This window comes from Equus caballus, chromosome 2 (genome assembly GCF_041296265.1).
Source record: "Equus caballus isolate H_3958 breed thoroughbred chromosome 2, TB-T2T, whole genome shotgun sequence".
Lineage (NCBI taxonomy): Eukaryota > Metazoa > Chordata > Mammalia > Perissodactyla > Equidae > Equus > Equus caballus.
In genome coordinates, this window is record NC_091685.1 from 67,429,430 (window position 1) to 67,454,038 (window position 24,609).

The following is a 24,609-nucleotide window of genomic DNA, read 5'->3' on the forward strand; positions in this document are numbered from 1 at the left end:
CCTACAATATTTGGAGCATAAATTGCTGGTGATTATAATTTATTGGTCTTTGATTTTTTTTTAAGTTGTACCTAATTTGCAACCTGTAATGTTTTTGATCCATTCTGTATTTCCACGTATATATGAAATTGGTAGCCATGTTTTCTTTTGGTTCACATTTACCTAGGCGTATGTTTTTTTATTACTTTATTTTGAAAATGTAAGTAACTTTTTAGGTTAAATTTATCTCTTGCTGGTGGTGTAGTGTGAGATCTTATTTCTTAAATCACATCTGTAAACATCTGTTTTTTATATTTGTGAATTTAAGCCACTTATATTTATTTTTACTCTTCTATTAGGATTTATTTCTTCCACTTTAGTTCATATTTTATATTTACTAAGTTCTCTTTTTGTTTTTGTCCTTTTGACATTCCTTTCTTAAATTCTATTGGATAGCTTTAATTTTCTTCTGCTGGTAAGAAAACTGTACATTTTATATTTAATCTTTGGTGGTTACCCCTAACTTATTATGAACCATATTTCATTGCATCCTCTGGCTGCCAGATAAAACAAAAAAAATTGAATATACAACCAATTGGGAGCTTCAGGAATTTTTAAGAATATGTTTTTATAAACTTATGCCACTCTCCAAAACCACATAAAGTGGCAAGAATTTTTTTAATCAAACTATGCTATTGAAAAAGAACAAATTACACAGACGCTTTCTGCCTACAGTATCACTACTGATACTTTTAATAGTTTCATCAGTGATATCTACAGATATTTTACAGATAAAAGTCACTAGGGTATAAAGTTCTAATATTCAATGTATTTATAATTGACATTGACTGTGTCTTTCCTGAGGAATCAGATGTAAGAAAACAATGTGCAATGATTAGATTTAGTATAAAGAAATGTGAAAAATAATGAAGAGATTATTACAAAGCCAATAGGATTTTAATTATCAGTCTTCATCCAGCTGAGAGGGCATGTTTGCTTTCATATAGCCTGGATGAATAAACACCTGCTCCAAGTTGGAAAGTTCCTACATTATCTGCAAATAGAAATTTCTGGAAGACCAGGGGAATTTTATTTGGCTGCTTTGATTACAACTCACTCTCCTAGATCCTTCCTCATTGAAATTTAACTGACCTTTATTTTTCTTTGGACTCTGCTGACATAGGTCACTCCTTAGCTTAACTCCAGGGACTGATGGCATTTATTTAATTTTATGTAGAGACAATAAGATATAACCTTTGTTACTCATATATAACTTAAAAGCATGTTACTTCCCCTTCTACCTATGACACCTATTGCAAGAGTAGATTAGAGTCTGACCAATCATCGTCCTTCCAACTTGATTATCTCTGTTAGGATAATGCAAATATTTGTGTGTGGTTCATATAAAAAAATTTTAGACTCTGCTCTGTATGTACTTTGCTTCATTATACATTGCACATGTGTTCTTGTGCATGTTTTTCCATGTTCCTGGTCCTGTCAGAGAGTAACCACTTAGTTAAAGAACCTCACCCCGTATCTCTGCCTCTTCTGACCTCTTATTGAACATATTTATACCATTCTCAGAGGGCTTACCAATTTTTAAATTTTATTAGAATTATTTTTATGCATGTGTAATTTATGCTAGTATACTATAGGCTCTTCCAAGGCAGAAAATTATTGTTTTGTGTACACAGTAGATGTTTAATTAATATTTATTGTATAAATAAACTCTCATTCTGTGATATTTTTCATACATGGATATTCATTTTTGTGTTTTAATACAATGTTTGGCTGATTTCCTAATACATCAGTGTTGCTAAACAGTATCATCTGTCCTTCCACTTTTGCTCCTTACCAGACCTACCCGTTCCTTATTCTTCACTCAGCAGAACTCACCACTCTTCCCACGCAAGAGAGACATTAAACCTCTTCCCAGGCTTTTGTTTCCATTAGGCTGTTCTTTGCTTCCTCCGTAGTCCGGAGCCACCCGCAGCAGCCTTATTTATAGCTGCTCAGAGCTCACAAAGAATGTTCAGGAAAGAATGAGTCTTTGTATAACTATCAAAGGTTACTGTGGCAATTGGGCAAGGGTAGACTTAACTTTGAATATTGATAAGGCCATTCTGTAATGTACTTCTTTTACATTTTGAAGATTTAATTAACACAAATGACTCATCCCCAGCCGAGTGGGATTTATAATCTAACTTGGGCATATAACTAATGTATATTGAATCCCTTAGTATATTCAAATAAAAATTAAACAGCTCAGAAATACAACGATTGACTAAAGATTCGTATTGTAAAGGATATGCGTTTAGAACTAGTCAAAACTAGATTTCAGTCCTGAATTTAGAATTCATGAACTTTTATTTCATTTCTCTGATCATGAATTTCCCAGTTTGTGAAAGAAGGAATGTAATCTTACCGCTAAGAATGATTAAGCTTAAATAAACCATAATTTGTATGCAGCATCCAGCACAGCACTACTACATAATATTCACTCAATGTATTGCATATCCCCCCCAGAGTATAAAAACCTACACATTCTTCACTGTCACCATCTCATTTCTGTGTGAGGTGGATTTCTGTGTCCTACTCTTCCTCTAATTGAAGAGTTGAGAACATGGATAGAAAAGTTGTTGTCAAATGGACTCCCTTTTCTTGGCTCCCAAGGATGTTGATTACATGTTAAATTAGTAACTACTTTCTGTTATTGGGACTCTATGATATCTAAAGATCCCGTTGAACTAATATAGTCAGGCAGAACTTGCTAAATTATAAGTAGCTTCTGAAAGAGGGAAGACAATAATATGAACCCTCAAAATAAGCACAAATGGAAAAAATTTTCACATGAAAAAGTAAAAGATAAAAAAGGATGTCAGAAAAAATGGTCATCTATATTATTATTCCTTGACAACTGGTCTGGAGGAAAGACAAGAAACCTGAAAAGCAAAGTTTCACGATTTGGATAACAGAATTTAAAAAATTACAGTGTAGCACAAGAACCATGAATAACCTTAAAAGGAATCCCAGAGTGGAGGGAGATAAGGAAAATGACATATTAGGAATTTTCAGTAGCAAATGTACACACACACACACGTTGTCTGTATATGTTATAGGAGCATACATACATATTTGTATGTATACATATGTTATAGGAAGACGATGCATGATAAAAAGAGTTAAGTAAGCTATTACCATTTGTCCATTTATCTTTATTACTGGAGAATTATTCCCAGCGTAAGGGAATTTAAGAGAGTGTTTTTTAAGTTAACTAATTATAATTATAATTATAATAATTAATTGTAGAATAATTAATGAAAAATAATTTAATATTTAGAATACAACATAATTACAATTTCAGTATAACATAAAAGTTGTCTCTTCATAACCAAAATATTGAGTACACGTGTTAATTAGATCATTTTGTCAATAATTGAGTTTTTATTCTATGTGAAATTAGACATAAGATTTTCTTTTCTTTGAGAATCAAGTACAAAATTTTAACTACTTTCACAAAATGGGCTAAAATAATACTATATATTCCAGCTATTTTGTCTTTGTAGCTAGAACATGTCTATGATTTTCATTTCTTTTTTTCCCTGGATGCTTGATATTATAATGACCCAATCGATAAAATATGTAAACATTTCCAAAAGACAAAACATATGTTTAGAATATTAACAGGAAACACTTTATCTGTGGTTTTCTAACACTTCCTTTAATGTACAATCTGGGATAAAGAAGATATTGTTATAGTAAAGGAAATCATGTATGTAGAGCCAAAGCATTAGCCCTTGTCTTGTAGATTTAGCCAAAGAACTTTTTCATTTGAAAAGTTATTCAGTTCTTAATCTGATAATAGATGGGAAAATAATCCCTTGTCCTCCTCACCAAAGACCTGGAAATAAATTGTGCTTTTAAAAAAAAATAAACATTCCCAAATTTTCTATTTGGCTTCATCTTGTAGATGTTGAAAACATAAAAGCGGGTGTCAGCAAAGCTGTAAATACCTGAGAATAAAAGCATAGCGCCAATATGCATAAACAGAAATTCTGTTCAGACATGCTGGAGACTTGGGCAGAAACTAACAGAATCTGACTGACTTCGGTAATTTCAGCCATCTCCATTTTTACCTTCTTATATAAACCATTAATGTTTTGTTTCTCCTTTTTAAAGGGAATCATGTGGAGATTTTACTCATTCTCCCTAAGCCTCGTTAATATCAAACTGACACATGGCTTCAAGTGAATAGAATCTTCAATTTACTTTTTTGTTCTAGAACTACTATTAGGTAGGGAGGCAACTCTGAATGTTTGTCAAGAAAACTCCAAAAGGACTTTTTCAAATAAAAAGAAGGTAAACACCAATGTGTGCCCTCAGTTTCAGACTCATTATCTATTGTATCAGTTTCTTTGCAGTATTGTAAAGAATGAGAGAAGTGGGAATTAAGGTAAAAAGTCAGAAGGAAATTTTCACCTTTTAAAAGTCTGAGTTGGAAGGGAGAAGAGTTCTTAAATCTAAAATGGAAAAAAGTTTTCAAATATGTTTCATATCACAAGTTCTTTTTGGTAGTGATGAATTCTTAAATGTTAGAATGAAACAGAAAAGGTGCCTACATGTAGAGGTGCATAGTGAAGGAGAGTAAACCATCAAAAGGACAGCTGCAGGGATGATGAACAAAATTAGGTGACAGACATTATTGAAGACCAAATGTCTAAGTATCAGAAACTGCCCCACTCAAACTGGGTAAACTGGTTATGTGATCTCACACAACACAGAGTTCAGGATTGCTTGACACGAAAATTCAGTGATACCATTGTCAGGACCCAGTTTCTTTTCATCTCTCCCACGTGCCATCCTTCTTGATGGTTTCATCTTAGGATGCTAGCAATATAACAGTTCGTTCCAGCCATCATACCCATACAAAGCAATGAAAAGGGACTAATGTAATCATTTCTTCCTGGTTTTCTTAAGAGTAAACAAAATTTTCTCAGCAGCATCCTCCTCTACCACCCCACCCAACCCGGACCCCACCAGCTGACTGCTCCTTAGGTCTCACTGGCCTGAAATGGGTCACATGCTAGCTCCTAAACCAGTCACTGGTGAGGAGAATGAGATTTCCATGACTGAATTAGATTAATTCAATGTCTATACTAAAGTTGGGGAGACCACCTTTCTATGTATTACGTAGGGAAGAGGTAGATACAAATGCAAAGTAAAATTTTTATTAGAGAGAAAAAAGAAGGCAATGAAAACTGTGTAGGAAATTCAGAGTATCCACTATTATATATTCCAAAAGCCAGGATAATTAAACAGACCAGATGAATGTGGAATACCTGGACCTAAGAACCATATGCTAAGAAGGGTAAATAAATTTTGTACGCAATATTTAGAAAAGAAGAAGGATGTATAGAATTCTTAAAGATGCAAAGAATTGAGTTAAACTGACAAAACACTATTGGAATACAGCCTTAATCATAAAATCTCAGATTGGGCAACTAAGTGAAGTAGAGTTTTGCAGAGATGCGATAAAGTTGCAGAGACAACTTCAGACAAACAAAAGAAAATGAAGGTCAATGACTAGCTTTAAAAAAAGAAAAAGCCATTTCAAAATCTTTCATTGATAATATTTGCAAAAGTCTCCCTAGGTGTCTGGGATAGCAATAAAAACTTTGGTGTCTGACTATATGGTAAAGTATAATGGCTCTGTTGCTTTTCCCATTTATACCTCTGGATTAGGTGTCTGTTATCAGTGGAACCTATCTTGGTTTGGATTACATGAGTAAGCAAAATGGAGGTGAAGGCGGCATCATTATCAATATGTCATCTTTAGCAGGTAAGGACAGTTATTATGTTAATAACAATCTCTTATTGGTAATTAAGACCACAGAAATAAATCTTCATAATATATTTATTATCAACTTGGGTTTGAAATTGAAACTTTGTTTAATTTTTTTGTTTTTTTAATGGCTTTGTGGAATTTTCTATTGCATAATATCCAAAGTTTGAACTATATGTTTATAGTTTTTATCTTACTGCAGTGTTATTTTTAAAAAATTTATATTTTGTTATTGTTTTTCAAAGTTTGTTGTGAGACCCCCTAAGCAGTAATGTATGTGAAAGCACCTTTGACAAAGTAAAAAGTACTTAAACCAAGTTAGGCCACCCTACTCCCATGTAATTTTAGTAAGAGTGTGTAATTGTAAAATATGGCGTGTATAATAGTTGAGGTATGCTGTAGGGAAGGCCAGACTTTGCCTCCACTCTCTTATGGTCTCTGGCTGGGCCTGAGAATTAAAGTGCCATGAGATAAATTAACAGGAGAAAAGCATAGAGATTTTTACAGATACCTGGGCGCCTCAATAGGAAAGTGAAGATCAAAGAAGTGGCTAGGCCTAGGTGTTTATATACTAAGTTGAACAAAGAGAGGCAATTGTGGAAAAGTAACTAAAATGTATGGGGAGACTAAAAGAAGATAAGAGTCATTTTATTTTAACTAGGTCTGTTTGTACAGACTTCTCTTGGCCTGGACTCCTGGTCTCTGGTGGTGGGAATGTTTCTTTCCTCTCAGGATAAGGAAGGCATCTTCTACACTGGAGGTTGGTCTCCAGCTTTCAGGAAGAAAAGGGAGGTCACAGTGCTTTACTTGCACCTGCAGTTTTTCAAGTTCTTTTACCTCAAAATAATCCTTATGCCAAAGTGGCATATTTTAGGGTGGCATATTCTGCCACCCTTTGATGCTAAACTGCTATAATAAATAGACCCAAACATGTAATGGCTAAAATAGAGCGTGACCTTATTCCTCACTCGTATGTCAGCCCAGGGCAAGATTCATGTCTCAGAGAACCTCTTCTCTATGCAGTCATTTGGAAAACCAGGCTGGCAGAAGCTCTCCAACATGGAACTGCCAAGGTTATGCTGGCACTAGTGGACTCCTTTCTCTCCAACAGAAAGAGAGAGAACATTGAGCAGGCATAGCTGCACTTCTAAAATCCCCAGCCCAGTAACGGCAAATGTCACTTCTGCTCATGTTCCAGTACAGATGTGGTCTCATGGCTCACCCAACTACAAGAGAGTCTAGGAAATGTAGTCTAGCTGTGTGCCTGAGGAAAGAATGGGCTTCGGTGGAGAGTCATCATCTTTGCCACAACAGGCAATCCAAACTATGTTTTATTCAGGGCAGTGTAATTTACTACATTACTCAATATTAGCTGTAAATATTTGGCAGGAACTTTTGGAGCAACTTAGCCAGATGACTTTACTTTTAAAATTCTTGGGAAAAAAATCATTAATTGTTTTTGAATAGTTCAAGTGAAATTATGAAGTTTTAGAAGTCTGATCAGTATTGACAGAAAGTTTAACCTATTCATGTCCAAAAATAGAGAAACTTTCTTAAATTATCTGGTTGGTTTCAGAATAGGTCCTCACCACCCCTCACCCTGTCCTTCACCTGTCAGCTCCTGTAGTATTTGGGGAATCAGGTTTGGAGGTACCTGTGACCACACCAGTGTCTGATTCTCAGCATTTTTCTCATTCCTCTGAGAAGCGTTGTCAGATGGTCCTTAAACCCGTGTAAACCTAGCACTGGTGGAAACAGATATCCCCTTCTTCAGCAGTTCTCAAAAATAGACTAGCTTCTCATTTTCTGGGTTACTTAAAGACAGAATGACATCCCTAAGGTTATTATAGACCTAGTTCCATAAATTCTTCAGGGTAATCTGGTTATTTTTTCTAGTATGACGTCTACCTATAAATTGTAATATTTCAATTTTAAGGATACATTAAAAGGTGAGAGCATGGGCAATACTTAAAAGAGATATTTGGCCCCAGAGATAGCCAAAGTTTAGATTCTGGGAGGCTGAAACCCTAAAGGCAAATTGTCAAGGCTAAAGCTACACTAATTTGAAATAAAATCATGAGGAAAAATACATAAATGATTAGAGAATTAAAAAGAAATATTTAATATTTTATTTAAAATATAAGTGTAAAAAACAACTAATGTGGTGATCAAGAGATAATTCTGTGGGGTTCTCTCTTGAAGCTAAGAGGGCTAGCAAAGCTTATAGACCCATGACCATCAACAGGGAGCTCCGGCCCGGATGAGGCTTCAGGGTTGGATCAACTTAGGACTCTCTGGGAAAGATTCTGCACCATAAAAGGCGGCTTACTTGCCCCAAAGAGCATAGAGAAATGCAATGTAGTACTGCCTTTTATCCAATAAACATATTTAAATATATAGTAACAATTAGCATTCACTGAGCGCTCACTGTTTGTGTGATACTATTTTAGACACTGTGTGTGCATTATCTCATTTAATACTCACGACAACCCCGTGAAGCAGATTCTGTAGTCTCTATTTTGCAGATGAGGAAACCAAGACAGGAGAGTTTAAGTATCTTGCACAAGCTTGCACAGCAAGGAAGCAATAGAGCTGGAATTCACAGGCAAGCAGCCGGATACAAGACCGCTTATGTCTTAACCATTAGATTATTCATCTCTTCTATCTATGAGTTTGTCTGTTAATCTGTCTCTCCATGTCTATCTTAGCCTAACTGTGAAGTAAAAGAAATTGAATCCCTATAACTTTATTGAAGCAGTGTAATTTGCTAGTATCTTCAGCCTCCTGGGCACTGATTTAATCTCAAGACTACAGTGCTAAACTAATCTTGAAGTTTTTGCCCCATTCGACAGACATCCATAGTAAAGCCCTGAGAACGTTTGGGGAGCTTACCAAAGTCACAAGTCAAAGCACGCCATTTGAGAAGAGCAATTTAAGGATTACAATTAGACATCCATTTTGCTTTCTTGGCTAAGAGCTTGCTTTATCACATTACCCACCCCTGGGTGTTAATTCTCTTCCTACTTATCTCAAAGCCAATATTTGGAAACTGTATTGGATCTTTCTCTAATCAGGCAGATAGAACAATGAATGGATTTAAATTCAATGATAATGTAGGTTTGGTTTTAAATTACTTTTCTGGCACTCTTAACATTTAATGAATGTCATAGCACGCCAGACTGCTTCTCCCTTGGATATTCCTCCTGACAGGCAGGGTAAGTATGTTTATAATGGTTAAATAGTTTATCTTTGTCCATTCTGCTTGATTTGGTACCTTCGTCATTATGAGGGGAAGGCACCTCCCTTCATAAATGCCTGATCCCACACCTGGTGCATTTGCATTGTTTCCTAGTTACCACTGGCCAATCCGGACAGCCCCTGCCACCTCTCTTTCCTCCCAGGGCTTTGTCACTAAGGTGCCCTCATCTCAGAAAGAGTATTAAAATGTCTTGTATTTTATCCACTCACTAACAGCTTCTATTCTTCCCATAAAGAGATTAGTTTGATAAAAATTCAGGGTTTTTTAATAGCAGAAGAAGAAAATGTGGACTTCTCAGTCTTCACACTTTCCTCAGAAATGTTACCAACCATTTTATACCCTTGAAGTCAGAATGTGTTGGTAGAGGTCAGATGGCCAAAAAAGTCTTTGAGGAATTACCAGAATCAAAGCATTTATTTGTTTTTCATAGATTTATTAAGGTATAATTGATGAATAAAATTGTAGGAAAAGTATTTCTGTTTGCTTCTTTGTGCTTTCCAAACTTTTCTTCCTCACAGATTTTTCCCGTTTTGCCCCTCTTCCTCACTCTATTAAAGAAATAGCTGTGGGTAATACTCAACTCAACCACAGTCTATCCTCATGATCTCTTGCATAAATTCAGTGGAGACCTTCACTGTCATAGTAAAACCTTAAGTTGACACACTGGTTTGGGCAGAGAAGTCAATGAGTAATGACCACTGACGCAGGTGAGTATCAGATGCAATTAATAAGTTTAACAAACAGAGGAGTAGTTAAAGCTGAGCGTGATTCCTCAGCATAGTGAGGGAAGGGTGTGCTCCAGTCTGGAGTCTCAGGAGTTGTTCTGATCATGATTAACCACATGGACTCTTCTATGTGAGTTTTTGTTTGTAAACATAGTATATAAGCCTGCACTGACTTTTGACACTTCTATCCTTAACTATTATAAAAGAAAAAATTAGAAGGAACAACAGAAAAGAGTGAAGTCTGGTTTAATGCAGATTATTAAATAGCTGTACTCCCACAAGACATCCCTTAGGAATCAAGGGTGCTTCTTATTTACTGAGTTGCTTCAAACAGTGGGAAGGACAATGTAGTTATCACAAGAAAAGGAATCTGCCTACCAGTCCATTTCCATCCACCTACATCCTCAGGTACTGAGGTCCTGGTGTTCACTGGGGCATTCTCTGTGCCTCTAAGCAAGTTATTCCGTGGCATGAGATTCTATGAGAGATCCTCTGAGAGTCTTATTTACTGTGAGTTGAAAACGTTAGAGTCTGAAGAAAACACTTGAACAACATGGATTTTTTTCTAGTGTGTCTTAAATACCAGGCCAGTGATGTACTCACTTGAGCTATAAATTTTGTCTAAAATAATATAATTAGCTTGCAGTTTGTATTAAGGAGGAAGTGTTAAATTTACCACTTTAAGTAACAAAGTTAATCAAACATGTTGAGCATTTACAGAAAGGAAATGGGGATATAAAAGTAACTAGGCAAAGTTTCTACCCCCAAAACTATATATCAGGATCTGTTATCAATGTGGCAGAACTAATTCGTTAGCATAGCATAGACTAGTTAAACAGAAACATGATATTGAGTTGAAAGGCATTGGAACTCCCATTACCTGAAGAGCAGAAGTTGGACTGGAATGTCACAACAGACCAGAAATTTCAGGTGAGTTAAAGCATTGATCACCTTCCTTAATCACCAGGCCAAAACTAAGAAAATCACGTGGTACCGTCCTCTGCAAATATTCCTGATATAAGGAAGAGGGCCCGACATATTTAGCAACTGACAAGTTCCAGGCGTTGTAATAAACTATTGGCTATATGACATCTAATTCTTACAAATCCCTACTGTAGAAGTCAATTTAATTATCTCCAATTTAATTATGTAGTTGAACAACTAATTTCAAACAGAAGATTACATTACTTGGAAAATATGGTAAGAATTAGCAGTAGTAATAAAAGCAATTTTATTTTGCTATATTTTAGTGTGTGTCATGGAATGGATCAACTTACCTTATCCGGATTTTAATTGGTCAGATGCCAGCTGTTATGAATATGTGAGCCACGTTTCTTGTTTAGTACTGGCAAAGTTCCTCATGGTGTCCATTTTGCTGTCTTATGGCTTTAAATTATTAAAAAGACACAGAGTGGAAGGAATCAGTAGGAAAGATGAGATATTAATAAATTGGCCTTTTGAGGAATGGATAAAAGATTTGGAGTTTCCTAGCCATGGGGAAAAAAAGACTATTAGGAAATAAATAGTCTTCTAGAATTTAACATGCAACATGCGTAGACATTACCTAGGGACTTCGTTCAGATGCAGATTCTGACTCAGTGGGTCTGGGCTGTGTCCTGAAATTCTGCTCCTGAAATTCTGATGTGATGCCAGTCCTTGCACCACACTGAGGAGCCAGCCTCTAGTTTGCATAGGGATATTCTTTGAGTGTCTAAGGAAGGTCATCTCAGTTTCCTCTGATCACAGCATAGGCAATGGCTGAACTTTTAGGAAGGAGGATTTTGGTGGGACATTAGGATTAACTTTCTCAAAATTAACTAAGTTAATTCTTAACAGACAAAATTTCCTTTCTGTAAAGATTTTTATTATAGAAGATGTAGTATTGTTATGAAAGCTTATGCCACTCTTTTATGTCATGTCACACTTTAAAACATGATTTGGTAGTGGCAAACATGAGACTAAAGGAAAAAAGCACTGTCAGATAAGGTGTTCTCTTATGTGGAAAAATCACATAATGAGGAAGTCCACTAGTTACTTTGGTCAGCTTTCTGCACGAACGTAGATAAATAGATTCTCACTAATTCTCCCTTTTTCCTCATATTAGAGAAGTTATGGTTAAAAACAGAAAGATGGGTAGACAGTTTCTTTTTTGATTATGAAGAAAATTGGAAAGATTCAGATTTCTGCTTTTTGGCACAGCTGCTGAGCTCGTTTTGTCATGCAAAGAACAGTATCCTTAAATTCTCAATTTATTTTCCCAAGTTGAATTTCTTTAGCACTTCTGTATAGCCTATTTTACATGGGTTCCTATCCGTTAAAAAAAGAAAAAAATGTGTTTAAGGAGTCAATACAGTTGCCTGTCTGAGAAAATTTCAGGGTTTTTTTTTGTTTTTAGAAATTGGCACCTGAGCTAACAACTGTTGCCAATCTTCTTATTTTTTTTCCCCTGCTTTTTCTCCCCCAATCCCCCAAGTACATAGTTGTATATTTTTAGTTGTGAGTCCTTCTAGTTGTGGCATGTGGGATCCCGCCTCAACATGGCCCCATGAGCGGTGCCATGTCCACACCCAGGATCTGAACCAGTGAAACCCTGGGCCGCCGAAGCTGAGCGTGTGAACTTAACCACTCGGCCACGGGGCCGGCCCTCAGTTTTTTGCATAAAACCTTTTTGAGCTTTTTACTTTCTATGAGATGTAGAGATTAAAGTTATCTGTTATAAATATAACTAGAAAGAATATTAAAGATAGAAGAACTAATGTGGGTATGGAAATTATATTTTTTCTAAGTGACTGCCTTATTTGTTCTATAATTGCATATGTAATTTTCAGATATTTAAATTTTTTTTTTATAATTATCTTGTCAATGCCATTTGGTGTTATTATCCTGAGTGGTTGTAGAAAATATTTCTCTGTGGGTAGAATTTCTATGGATAATTTTTTTCTAAATCTGTGTCCATTTATGACAGACATAACCTGCTACTAATTAGATGTGTTAGAATTTCGAGAGAGCTGTTTTGCAATTCTATAAATAAACTTGTACAATGCTGGGCCTAGAATAAGTATTGAAAAATGTGTTCTTAACTTTTTAATATAAACTATCCATTTTTAAGCACAAGATTTCTCACATTAACCAAAATGACATTTCGTTAGAGACTGCTCTCTCATTGTCACAGTTCCTTTGTTTTGTTGTTCTTAAATCCTGTAACATTAAGACAAAATAATTTCCCTGTGATGTGGGAATTAATTTGCAAGATTTAAAAAACCCAAATTCATTCCAGCAACTGATACTGTAGTTATTATGTTGGCAACCTCTCTGTGAAGTCCCATGGGTTGATTTGGCTGTTCAGTCAATGGAGTTCTACCCCCTCCCCTCCACCAGGGGTCCTCCTATTGGTTTTACACATTTCAATAGAGTGTATTTAAAATACTACTTCATTATCCTTGGTACTTAAAAGGTACTAAATTCATAGTTCTTAAATGAATGCACCTCTATAAATACTTTTGAATTAGGATTAGCAACATTCCACAGTTTGCCAAGTTTCAGAAACCAAGCCAAGTTAGGACACTATACCAGATTTGTGGCATTGTAGCGTAAAAGATATATAAAAAGGCAAGATGTGAATAAACAGGTAAATAAGTCAATAAAATAAGACTTTGAGGTGTTTCATTGCAAGGAAAAATATTTAACTTTAATTTATGTTTATATAAAAATAATAGCAAATAGTAGTTCCTATTATGTGCCAGGCACTGTTTTAAGTATTTTATGTAATTACCTCATTCAAGACTCACAGTAGCTACTATTACTAGTGTAGTTCACAGAAAAATAACACTGTAGTACACAGCAGTCACCCCTCTAAAGGGCTAATATAGCTCACTGTGGGGGATTCAGGTTGAGCTCAGCCAGTCTTGCACCCAAAGTCCAAACCACTGTGCTATAATCTCTCCAGACAAATTCCATTAAAAGCACATTTTTAAATGGTTAAATATTATAAGAAATAACATTATGATAAAATAGTGGTCCTCCCACTGGTTTTAGATATTTTAATTGACTGTATTTAAAACATGCTTTCCTTGTATTTGGCACTTAATTGGTACCAAACAGGTATTTCTAAAATGAATTCACTCCTATAAAACCTTTTGAATGAGCACACACCATATTGTAAGGAAAGAAAACTAATGGGAAATATGTCAATAAATAACCCAAAGCTCCCTCTCTGGAGATTGAGACCGAGTAAGGGATCCTGGCTGGAGATCTGGAATTTAAATTTGAGAATTGCATGTGTGTGTGTGTGTGTGTGTGTGTGTGTATGAGGAAGAAAGAGACACTGAGAGAATGAATTTCATCCACAGGAGTGGATAAGGTCAGCTAGGGAAAGACTGTGTGCATAGAAAAAGCAAAGAGGGCCAGGGGCAACTCTGGAGTTCTCCAGCATATTGATGGGTCTGGTCACTGAAGCAGAGCCAGCAAAGGATGTGGGGAAGTAACTGCTAGTAAGTGTGAAGTAGAAGGACATCAGCATAAATAGGGAAGTGCTTCAAGGAAAGCATAATTAACTGTCTTGGTTGCTGCTGAGGAAGGAATCAAGCAAGGTGAAGACAAGAGATTTAGCCTTAGCAAGTTGTTGGTCATTGGCAACTTCTATAAGATATGTTTCACTGAAGTGGTTGGATGAAAGCCTAACTAGAGTTGAGGAGCAAATGGGAGGTGAAGAGAATAGAGATGATGAATATAATAACTCTTTTGAGTACTTTTGTTTGTCAAGAGAAATGGAGTGGTAGCTGGAGAAAGATAGGAGACCAAGAGACGTACTATTTTTAGACAAGTGATATTGAGACATGTCCGTATCTCAAAGAGAGCAATTCTCATATGTCTGCCCTTGATAACAGAAACCACTCTAGACTTCTTAAAATATTTCCATCTTTAATTTCTATGACACAATGCTTACCTTGTTTTCTTCCTACCTCCACTGGTTCATCCTTCTCAGTGTCTTTTGCCTCAGTCATCCTCCTCTACCAGACAGGGCTGCCATGTAGAGTTGTGCAGGTTGTAAATTGCAGGAACTTTTGGGGGCACAATTTACACAAACGGCCATGGGAATGATGTCCCCAGAGTCATATCATAATACTCACCCTGCACAACCCCCTGTGCTGACTCTGATTATCAGTCTCAGAACCCATTTTTATTTGAAGCACATAGAAACAGCAGATGTTGTTGCGGCTCTAAGCTAAGGAGCAGAAGTATGGTTCACCAATAGTGGAGCTAAACCACAATAGCAAGAATATTATACTTGTAAAGGAAAAATGAGTCTTAAGATCCAATGGAAAGTGTTGGATTTCTGAAATATTTCCGCCCCAACTAAAATCATTGTGAGAAGAAAGACAGAAACCTTAAAAAAAAAGCTTTTCTCTCTCCATTTAACCTCCTTTCAAAGCCTCAAACTGAGGTAAAGATAATCACTTTCTACATTGAAAGTCAGTTGGCAAGTTGAAGGGAAAGCACTGTGAATCACTAACCACCCCACCTGTTCAAAACATAAGCAGCAACGGTTAAAATCTATATGTGCTGGGGAGATAAAGCAAAAGTCTCTGACAAATAAACTAACTACAACTTGCCTAAATAGAATTCTCTTTATTTGTAGTACCCCAGTGTTGGAAACAACACAAATATCTATCAACAGGTGAATGTATGTGCAATTGATGGGTATATCCTCACTGTGGAATAGTTTTAAGAAAACAAAAAGAGAAAAAAAAATGAGGTATTGATACACACTACAACGTGGATGAACCTCATAGTAATTATCCTAAGTGAAAGAAGTCAGACCCAAAAAGAGTTTACACTGTATGATTACATTTATATAAACTTCTAGAAAAGGCAAACTAATCTGTAGTGACATGAAGCAGATCAGTGGTTGCCTCGGGAGGAGAAAGGCAGAAAGAAGGGATGACAAAGGGGCACGAGGAAACTTTCAGGGTGATGGATATTTTCATTATCTTGATGGTGGTCATGGTTTCATGGGTGTATACATATGTCCAGACTTACCAAACCGTACTCTTTAAATATGTACAGTTTACTGCATGTCAGTTATACCTCAATACAGCTGTAACAAAAAGTTAAAGAAAAAAGGACACTTGGTTTCTGAATGTCTGAAATTGATTTATGCAGCCTGGAATCTAATATCAGAGAGTGAAAGTAATGCAAGAGTAAACATTTTGCAGGATAGCAGGGAAAATGTCATTAGAATGTTACGAGATTCATAAAACCAAGTGCCACTTTAAAACTGCAAACAAATTCTTTCACATTCTGTTTGCATTTACCATTCTACCTTGAAAGGAAGGTGCATGCTTTGTGCTTGCTGCTTAAACAGAACCAACATGACAGTATTTGATTTATCTCACTTCTGTGACACTTTGAACTAGCTTGGGTTCAGAAGTTCAGTACCTCCACGTATGCAACAAAAACTCATTCCAAATTCATCTTTGACAACATTTATGAGCAGCATCCTTGTGCTTTATGTGACTGTGTCAGCTAGCTTATCTCTGATTAAGGTTCCCTCTGCATTTCCTGCAATCCATGAATACCATCCTACAACCACTGCCTTGTCCTCATAAACATTTAAGGGGTGAGTAAGACAGCGACTAACTTCTAACAGCAAAAAGCAGCAACGCCTGGCTGCACCTATTTATTCCCTTTATCTCGAAGTCCTAATACACCTGTGTACCCTGTAGAGTCGTCATAAATTCTTGTTGACTGACACCAACAAGTTTAATTAACTTAGACATTTTGCTTAAACCAAAAAAAAAAAAAAAAAAAAAAAGAGAGAACTACAAGTTACTGTACTTTGAGATCATTGGGTGGACCCACTATGTGTGACCTACCATCCTCAAGGACTTAAACTGCTCTTGAGCAAACATACTTTATAAATTGAGGCCTGGCAGGCACCCAGGGAGTGGTTACGGTGTGCATTTATTGCTGAACTTTGGCACAACACGCTCAACTGACTGTTGGCGTTCTGGGACTAGTTAGCTGGGTGGGGATGAGTGCATCTCAGCAGGCTAATTTGGTATTATTAGGATGACATTTGATATTAATAAAATTATAGTAATCAAGGATCCCTGTCTTGACTCAGAGAAATCAAAAATTTAAAATATATTAAAACGAGTTAATTCAAGACATTGGTTAATAACTGGAATATGCAAATGGCTCTAGTTAAAAGCTTCTCTGTTGATTAGATAGACAATTGACAATTAGGAGAAATAATCTTGATAGTAATAGTTACCACAGTAAAATAGGTTTTTCTTCTCTTGTTTCTTTTTGGGCGGTTGAGCAGGTAAGTAGGGGAAGTTGCCATACCTGCTATACTACTACTTTTTCTCCAGACTATGAATGTAATGATATTTTTGAACAGTTGCTATTGTGTATATGTGGAAAGTTAAACCAGTTCTAAAATTGCTTGACTTCTGTTGTTGAGTACATAAGTATGAATGGAAATACAATAAGACTACACATTTTTGTTTCTGGTTTTCTTTTCCGAGGTCATAGGACGTAGGCATCTACTACAGATCAAAATCAAAACAAATTCACTTAAACACTTAGAGGCATCATTCAGTGCTGTTGGTGACAGGGAAATGCATACTAATTTATAGCAAAGACAAATAATCTCCAAATCCCATTTAAGCAATTTAAGCTCAGCCTTTTGTAAGCTTTAAAAAATGTGAAATATATGCCTTTTAAAATCCGGACTTAAAAACTGAAAATTAGATGGTAACTTACAGGATTTAAAGATGACTGTTTTGGTGTTTTAAATAACATCAACTTCTCTTGACAGAAAGTCAGGGAGACAGAAAAACTTATATATTCCTCTTGGCTGCCTCCCTAGGCTATAACTTACCCACCATAAAGTCTGGACAGAATAGCAGAGGTCATGGAAGGAATAAACCATGCTAAGGCTAGTGAGTTTTACAAAGTTTTCTGCTGATTGTTTTAGTGTATTTTCTAGATTGATCTTAAAACGGAACAGGCACAAAGTATTCATTTGCATAGCAATTATGGGGATTTGTCTGCTTATTTTTTAATAAAATTGTTTGAATTTTTTGTGTGTTTCAGGGCTCATTCCTGTTGCACAGCAGCCTGTTTATTGTGCCTCAAAGCACGGCATAATTGGATTCACACGCTCAGCAGCGGTGAGGATCTGACAGCCACAGTGTCTCTTTTCCTCTTTACGTACAGATATGAAACATGAGTTCTGTAAAGTACAAGGGAATAAATTGAGAGTTCAATACCTATGGAAAAAAATAGAAAAATAATGTTATACTTCAATCTTTATTATAAAAAATAGTTTTCAGGTCACATAAAGAACCAAATCAAGAACAGATCATTTTTAAAAGGAAGTAGATTCTAGACACTGATGTGTTGTTGAAAAATATCCTAAGGGTAAATAATGAGAAGATATACTTTGTCTTTAAAATTGACTCCAAATTTCAAAATTGTTAACTTCAGGCTTCCTTAAGTAGAATACACAGTATACTCCAAACATTGCCTGCCACTGGAATGTGATTAAAATGAGTGAGAGTGTGGGGGTGGGCAGGAGGGGTGGGGCAGGCATCACTTGGTAGAGTAGTCAAGGATGATGTGTCCATGAAGGCCTAGGGTGAAAGGTAAACAGAGCTTGGAAAAATATCTTAGACCTAACTGACCACGTGCATTGATAGCGTGAAGTGAGAATGCTTGCCTTTTCATGATAACTGGAAAAAAGGCAGCTTCAAGGGAGCTTGACGAGCAAGGGGGAAGTAGGATGAGGAATGACTGGAGATATAAGCAGGAGCCAGAGCAAAAGGGGATTAGGGGCCGCAGGAATTAGCTTAGATTTTAAGTGCAGCCATCCATGGGTCTTTTATACACAGGAGTGACAAGATCAGATTTCCATTTTAAGAAGATTATTCTGGTGCTATTTGGAGAATGTATTAGAGAGGACAATGGGAGAAGAGGAAAGGGCAGTTGGGAGACAAAGAGAGAGGCCACACAGATAAAGAGGAAAACATCAACGAGAGAAAAAATATAGGGATGGAAAAAACAGGTGTGTGAAAGGTAAATGTTCAACCAAAAGGAAGACAAGCGGTTCTCACAATCTTAATTTAAGTTGATTGGAAATTTTTATTTAATTTGCAAAGACTTAATCTTTAATTTGACTTTTAGTGAACACATAAAGCTATTACAAGCCAGGTAAATCTTAAAGACCAGAAATTTTGTAATTACAGTGACAAGACTGGAAACTTGTACAGTCAATTCTCATTATTCACAGTAGTTATGTTCTATAAAATCACTTGCAAACACTGAATTAGCAAATACAGAACCACTGCTCCTAGGGGAAATACAGGATGAAGTTCCTGCGAGCCTCTGGTCACAACATTTTGATCAACTGATCAATACACAGCCTTGTTTTATGTGAATTTCTGTTTAAAGATGCCTTATTTAACATGTATTGTATTAACACGGAGCTCAAGGCCAACAGCACTTACTCCTCATGGTATAGGAGGCCTCTCTAATGCACATATTTTCTCCATAAAGCACATCACAGCGTTCCTGCACTCAGGATCAGTAGACCACACTTCAGCACTATGCTTGGGGGCATTTTAAATAGCAGAATCATCAACAAAAAGCACAAACATGAGAAAAACATGGACTAAATATACTGCGAAAAGGACACTTTTGTAGTAAAAGAGCTGCAACAAGAAAGCAGAGCGTTATTTGGTTTGACCTCGGCTGGAACGTCTGAGTCGGGTAACTTAAATTTCTCACTCCTCTGTGCTTGTCCACAAATGACCCCAAAAACTCCCCAAGTATTGAGTTTTGGGGTTACAAATAAATTTTAGCAAGTAAGCAAATGGAATCCACAAAGCATGAGGCTTGACTACAACTTGGTTTACAAATAGTTCGCATAAAATCAACAGGTTGAAAATTAAGCCAAAGAATGTTAATCTGAAAATACTGAAATTGTCTTCTGGATAGTGCAGATTGTTAAGAGTATCTTGAGAATCAATGAAAGTTCTAAAACTTTCCACTAACAGTAATTTTTAAGCAAATATTCTCTGTTATACAACCCTCATCTTTGAAAAAACACTTGGGATATTAATTCTACGCCTCAGCTTCTCACTTTCAGGTTCCTGCAGAGTTCAGTAGATAAGAGCAACGTAGGTAATTAAATATTTTCAGGAATTGCCCAGTAGTATTGATTTAAAAAGAATTAAGTAAGATTTTCAGGAATTAATTCAGCTCTTTAAATATGTGTTCTTTTAATTTCTGCTATCAGTCAACTTTAATGTTATCATTGTTATATAACTGGAAAGCTATTTGACTAGTATTTTTCTCATCAGAGAGTTTTAAATAGCTTTAATTATCAGTTTGTCCTGTGCTATACATTCACAAAACTACTTAAATCTGCAACCTTCTACTTCTAATTGGCAGATGGCAGCTAACCTTATGAACAGTGGTGTGAGACTGAATGCCATTTGCCCAGGCTTTGTTAATACGCCCATCCTTGAATCCATTGAAAAAGAAGAAAACATGGGACAATATATAGAATATAAGGATCATATCAAGGATATGATGAAATTCTATGGAATTTTGGAGTAAGTAAAACTATACCTTTCTTCCTTTATATGATAAAGCAAAGTAGTATGTAGACATAAGCAATAAAAAGGGAAAAAATAAACTTTTAAATGTGAGAAATGTAATGCAAGCTTCAAAGTTTTGGTTTGGTGAACTCTTTGAAAGAAAATATTTTTCCAGGTTTCTAAATGGAATATGCTTGTATGTTGTAAATTTTGCTTTGAGATATAGATAACACATCATTAATACCTTCAGCCATAATCAGGTATTTATAAGGTGATGTTGAGTTACCTTTAGAAGCAATGATACCTTATCTGCCTAAATTCCAAGCAATAGTCACATATACCCTATGTGAAATTTCACATGGCCCCCTAACTTCAACCATTTTCATACGAAACAGTTGATCTATACACATGTTTAGTGAACGTCTGAGTTAGGGCAGTTGAGGTTCCACAGAACAGAGTTATAGCTATCTTGTTGAAGGAACCAGACCATCTAAACTCAAATCCTGGCTCCACCACTCACCATGAACTTATCTGTCAACTTCTAGGTACTCAATTTTCTCAAATGTACATGGAGATGATGCTAAAACAAACTTAGGGGACTTTTAAAAGTCCACAGATAAGTTGATACATGTAAGGTACTTAAAACAACAACACATAATAGACGTTCAGTAAATGTTAGCTATAATTCTTTGTACTTTCACTCTAATTACACTTCTGTCTGATGAATCTAAGGTCTACTGGTAGGGTAAAGATGAGAAAATAATTATTTTCTTAATGTAAATAATAAATATAAATTCACAAAATCCTTCCTGTCAAAGTGACAGAAGGTTAGGCATGGAAATCTACCACTAAATTTATCATATAATTTAGTTAACATCTAGTTGAATAAAAAATGGAGGGAGCAATAGCTTCATGATATATGTTTCCCTATTGCATGTGAAAGGTAATAGATTCTTCAAAAGTAATTCAAAATGAAGTAGTAATTGTGCCTCATCTTTAGTTTTAAAACACCAATGTTTCCTTTATTTTCAGCCCATCGATGATTGCCAATGGATTAATAACACTCATTGAAGATGATGCTTTAAATGGCGCTATTATGAAGATCACAACTTCTAAGGGAATTCATTTTCAAAACTATGATACAATTCCGTTCCACACAAAAACTCAGTGAACATCTTATATATCATCCATCACTGAGACTAAGCATGAATGACTTATATTCAGACCATATCTTCATTTGAATATAGCTTCTTAAATGAAATGTTATTGTTTGAAGCTTTCCTTCATGCATTTGATGTTCATTTTTTTCTAAATGATTAGTTAAGTGTATAGATAAAAAAATTAGGAACTATCAAGATATGATGTGGACCAAAGCCAGGTTTTGCTCTTTATAGTCTAAGTAATGATTAAAACAAAGGATATTCAAGGAATATTCTGCCTTGCAGAAAATGTGTTTAAATTTGTGGTTCATAAATATTAATGTTTTTCAGAACGTCATTTTTTTAAAGGAGATACTTGAATTGTTATTTAAATCAAACCAGATATAAAAACTCATTTGTTTCTACATTCCCCACTTTAAAGTGGGAAACTACCTACAATGGCAAGTGGTTAGTAACAATAACTTTTCCTTATATACCATCTTTCAGCTGAACATTTCAGCTCTTTAAAGATGTGATATATTTGAGGATTGGTAGTTAAGGAGTAAATTGCAATGTAAATATATCCCAAATGAAAAATCTGATGTATGGAAAAACAACAGAAAGTAACTGGCTGAGATGCTGATCCACAGTTCAGCCTCCCATGTGGGAAAAACATTTCTTTCCTCTTTGTGTACTTTAAGAACTGTAATTGACTCCAAAAATCTCAGGAATGAAACTCGTAACAGTTATAGCAAAAAGGATAGTTAGTGCTCCTAAAAAAGTCATATTTAGGATACACTCTTTAAGAAAAAAAATACAAATGTGATTTTTTTTCAGGTTACTTCTTTGTCTATTTGTACCAATTTCAAAAGCACCTACCTGTCTGGAAAACTCTCTTTCTAATCTCCAGAAGTTACTTAGTGTTCTATGTGTAGCTATTGAGGAGAAGAAACCAATTTTGTCACAGTCTCAATTGTAAGTGTTTTTGTAGGCTCAATGCCATAACAACAAGAGGTAAAAATAGCTATGCTGTTTTGCTGTTTTCCCTGTCAGGTATTTTAAGATAGGATCATTAAATGCACCTGCTTTGGGTAACACTATTTGCAAGCAGTAATTGATGCTAATAATAGTAAAAGCACAAGATTTCCAAATCAATCATTTCCTCATAGAAGTATTGCATAAGTGATTCACTTTGCCTACTGACTCTGGAGCTCCCAGCTTGGAGCAAAATCCATCCATGTGAAATTGATAAGGATTTCCTAGAGGTACTGGAGTGTTGTCATAGCTTGCTTGGTTTTTTTTTTCTGCCATTAAGACCTGTTGCCTTCACTTTTAAAGAGCAATTTGAATAGGAATAACTGTTGTCAAGATATTCACATAATGTATATGAAAAACACCCAGAAATGGACACCAGTCAACATCTAATAGAGGTAAATTGTATAATTAGACACAAACATGTTTGTACAGCGTGGCAGGGACCAATCAGTGAATGATAGAGGTGTGTGGAGTTTCACTTATCTTACTTATTTTTCTACTGTAACATTCAAAGCTGTAGCTTAAACTTTTCATTTATGGATAATTCTTTGTACTGTCAGCCTTCAGTATACTTTGTGCTTTGAATTAATTTTTTAATTTTGAATTAATTTTAATAAACTATGCAGACATTTAAAATCATATACTGAGTAAAACTGAAAAAGATGTGAGCTGTACTTTAAAAAGCTATTTTACATTAAAATTTATCTTCTATAAATAGCTTTAAATAAGTCTATGTTATATGATAACTCTATATACTGATTGAGAAAAAAATAAATATTAAATCTGGGAGTGGGGGAAGCCTTAGTTTTCTTCATTGTATTTTTCAGTGAAAATCCTAATATAAATAATATGTATTTTTTCAAATGTATTTTTCTTAATAAATGAAAATAGGGCTCCCAGAGCAGCAGAACTAAAATTATGTGGACACTGAAAAAAACATTGAGACTTGATAATGATGTTGAAATGTCCAACAAACTTAATTTTCCCATATAACAATAATTTTAGATACTTGTAGTACCATTTAAGATTCAAATGATTATGTGATGATTTCTGTCTGGTTTTGCTCTGTCTGTTAATAAATTTAGGATGCCGAAGAGATCTGAAAATGTAAATTTTTAATAAATTTAAGTCAATTCACATACTAAATATCATTTGAAGTGTGGGTTTTTCTTACATTAGAATTTCAGAGGGCAGATTTGCTGTTGCACAGGAAGAGGTGACTGGATCCAGGGTCACAAATGTTGTCATCAGTCCTCCATCTCTTTCCTCTTTGTTTGCTTCCCTCCTGGATCCCAGATGATGGCTTCCAAGATCTACAGCCTGATTCTTACCAGGCTCCAGTCTGGCAAAACAAGAGCTTGTTTTTGGCAACAGAGCTCCTTGGCCTTGCTTCGCTTAGGAGCTGACTACTGAGGCAATCCTTGTGCTCAGAGATGGCTAATCTGCTTGACCAGAACAAGATGGCATGCCTCCCCCAGAGCTGGTAGAATTAGAGAGTGGTGGGGGACCGAAGAGGAAGGCAGGAAATTGACCTGAACCCTATGGACTAAGAAAAGAAGAGGAGTAGTTTCCAAGAAGAAAATTATGCTGCCATTACCAGAAAGTGGGTGAATCCATGCTGAGCTAACAAAAACGATAGATAGCCACTATAGAGAAGGCCAAAGAAAGAGTTAACAAAAGATTAGTTATGCCTTAATCTTTTAGATAAGTTTGCAAAGACTACCATGGTTCCTATAACATGGCTGGATCTATGTTTTTCAAACTGTATGCCTCCCATTGGATAGGATATGGTAGAAAAGAAGAGAAGAAAATTAATAGAAAATACAGCAGGCATCTCATGTACTTATGATTGTACTCATTCTCAATATAAAATATATTTCTTATTGTGAATCACAGCGAAAAAGATTCAAAAACTATTTGCTTTAATATTGACCGCAACCTTGCCTCTAGACTTCATTTTTGAATTTCCAATATACTACCAGTTTAGTGCTGTGGTTCCATTCAAACTCATTAGCACCAA

The 24,609-nt window shown here is 35.6% G+C and overlaps 1 protein-coding gene across 2 annotated transcripts in view; it reads left to right on the forward strand.

Annotated features, from left to right (window-relative positions):
* HPGD (15-hydroxyprostaglandin dehydrogenase) overlaps positions 1 to 23,735 on the forward strand; it is a 29,905-nt gene extending 6,170 nt beyond the window's left edge. The window contains exons 4-7 of one of the 2 annotated variants that reach the window (XR_011429827.1): positions 5,722 to 5,818; positions 17,909 to 19,582; positions 20,267 to 20,430; positions 21,448 to 23,735. Coding sequence is in view for 1 of the 2 variants with exons in the window: in NM_001081786.1 (NP_001075255.1) it covers positions 5,722 to 5,818; positions 17,909 to 17,985; positions 20,267 to 20,430; positions 21,448 to 21,586 (477 nt within the window). In the remaining variant the exon portion in view is untranslated. 2 annotated transcript variants of the gene reach the window in all.
* The last annotated feature ends 874 nt before the right edge of the window (positions 23,736 to 24,609 follow it).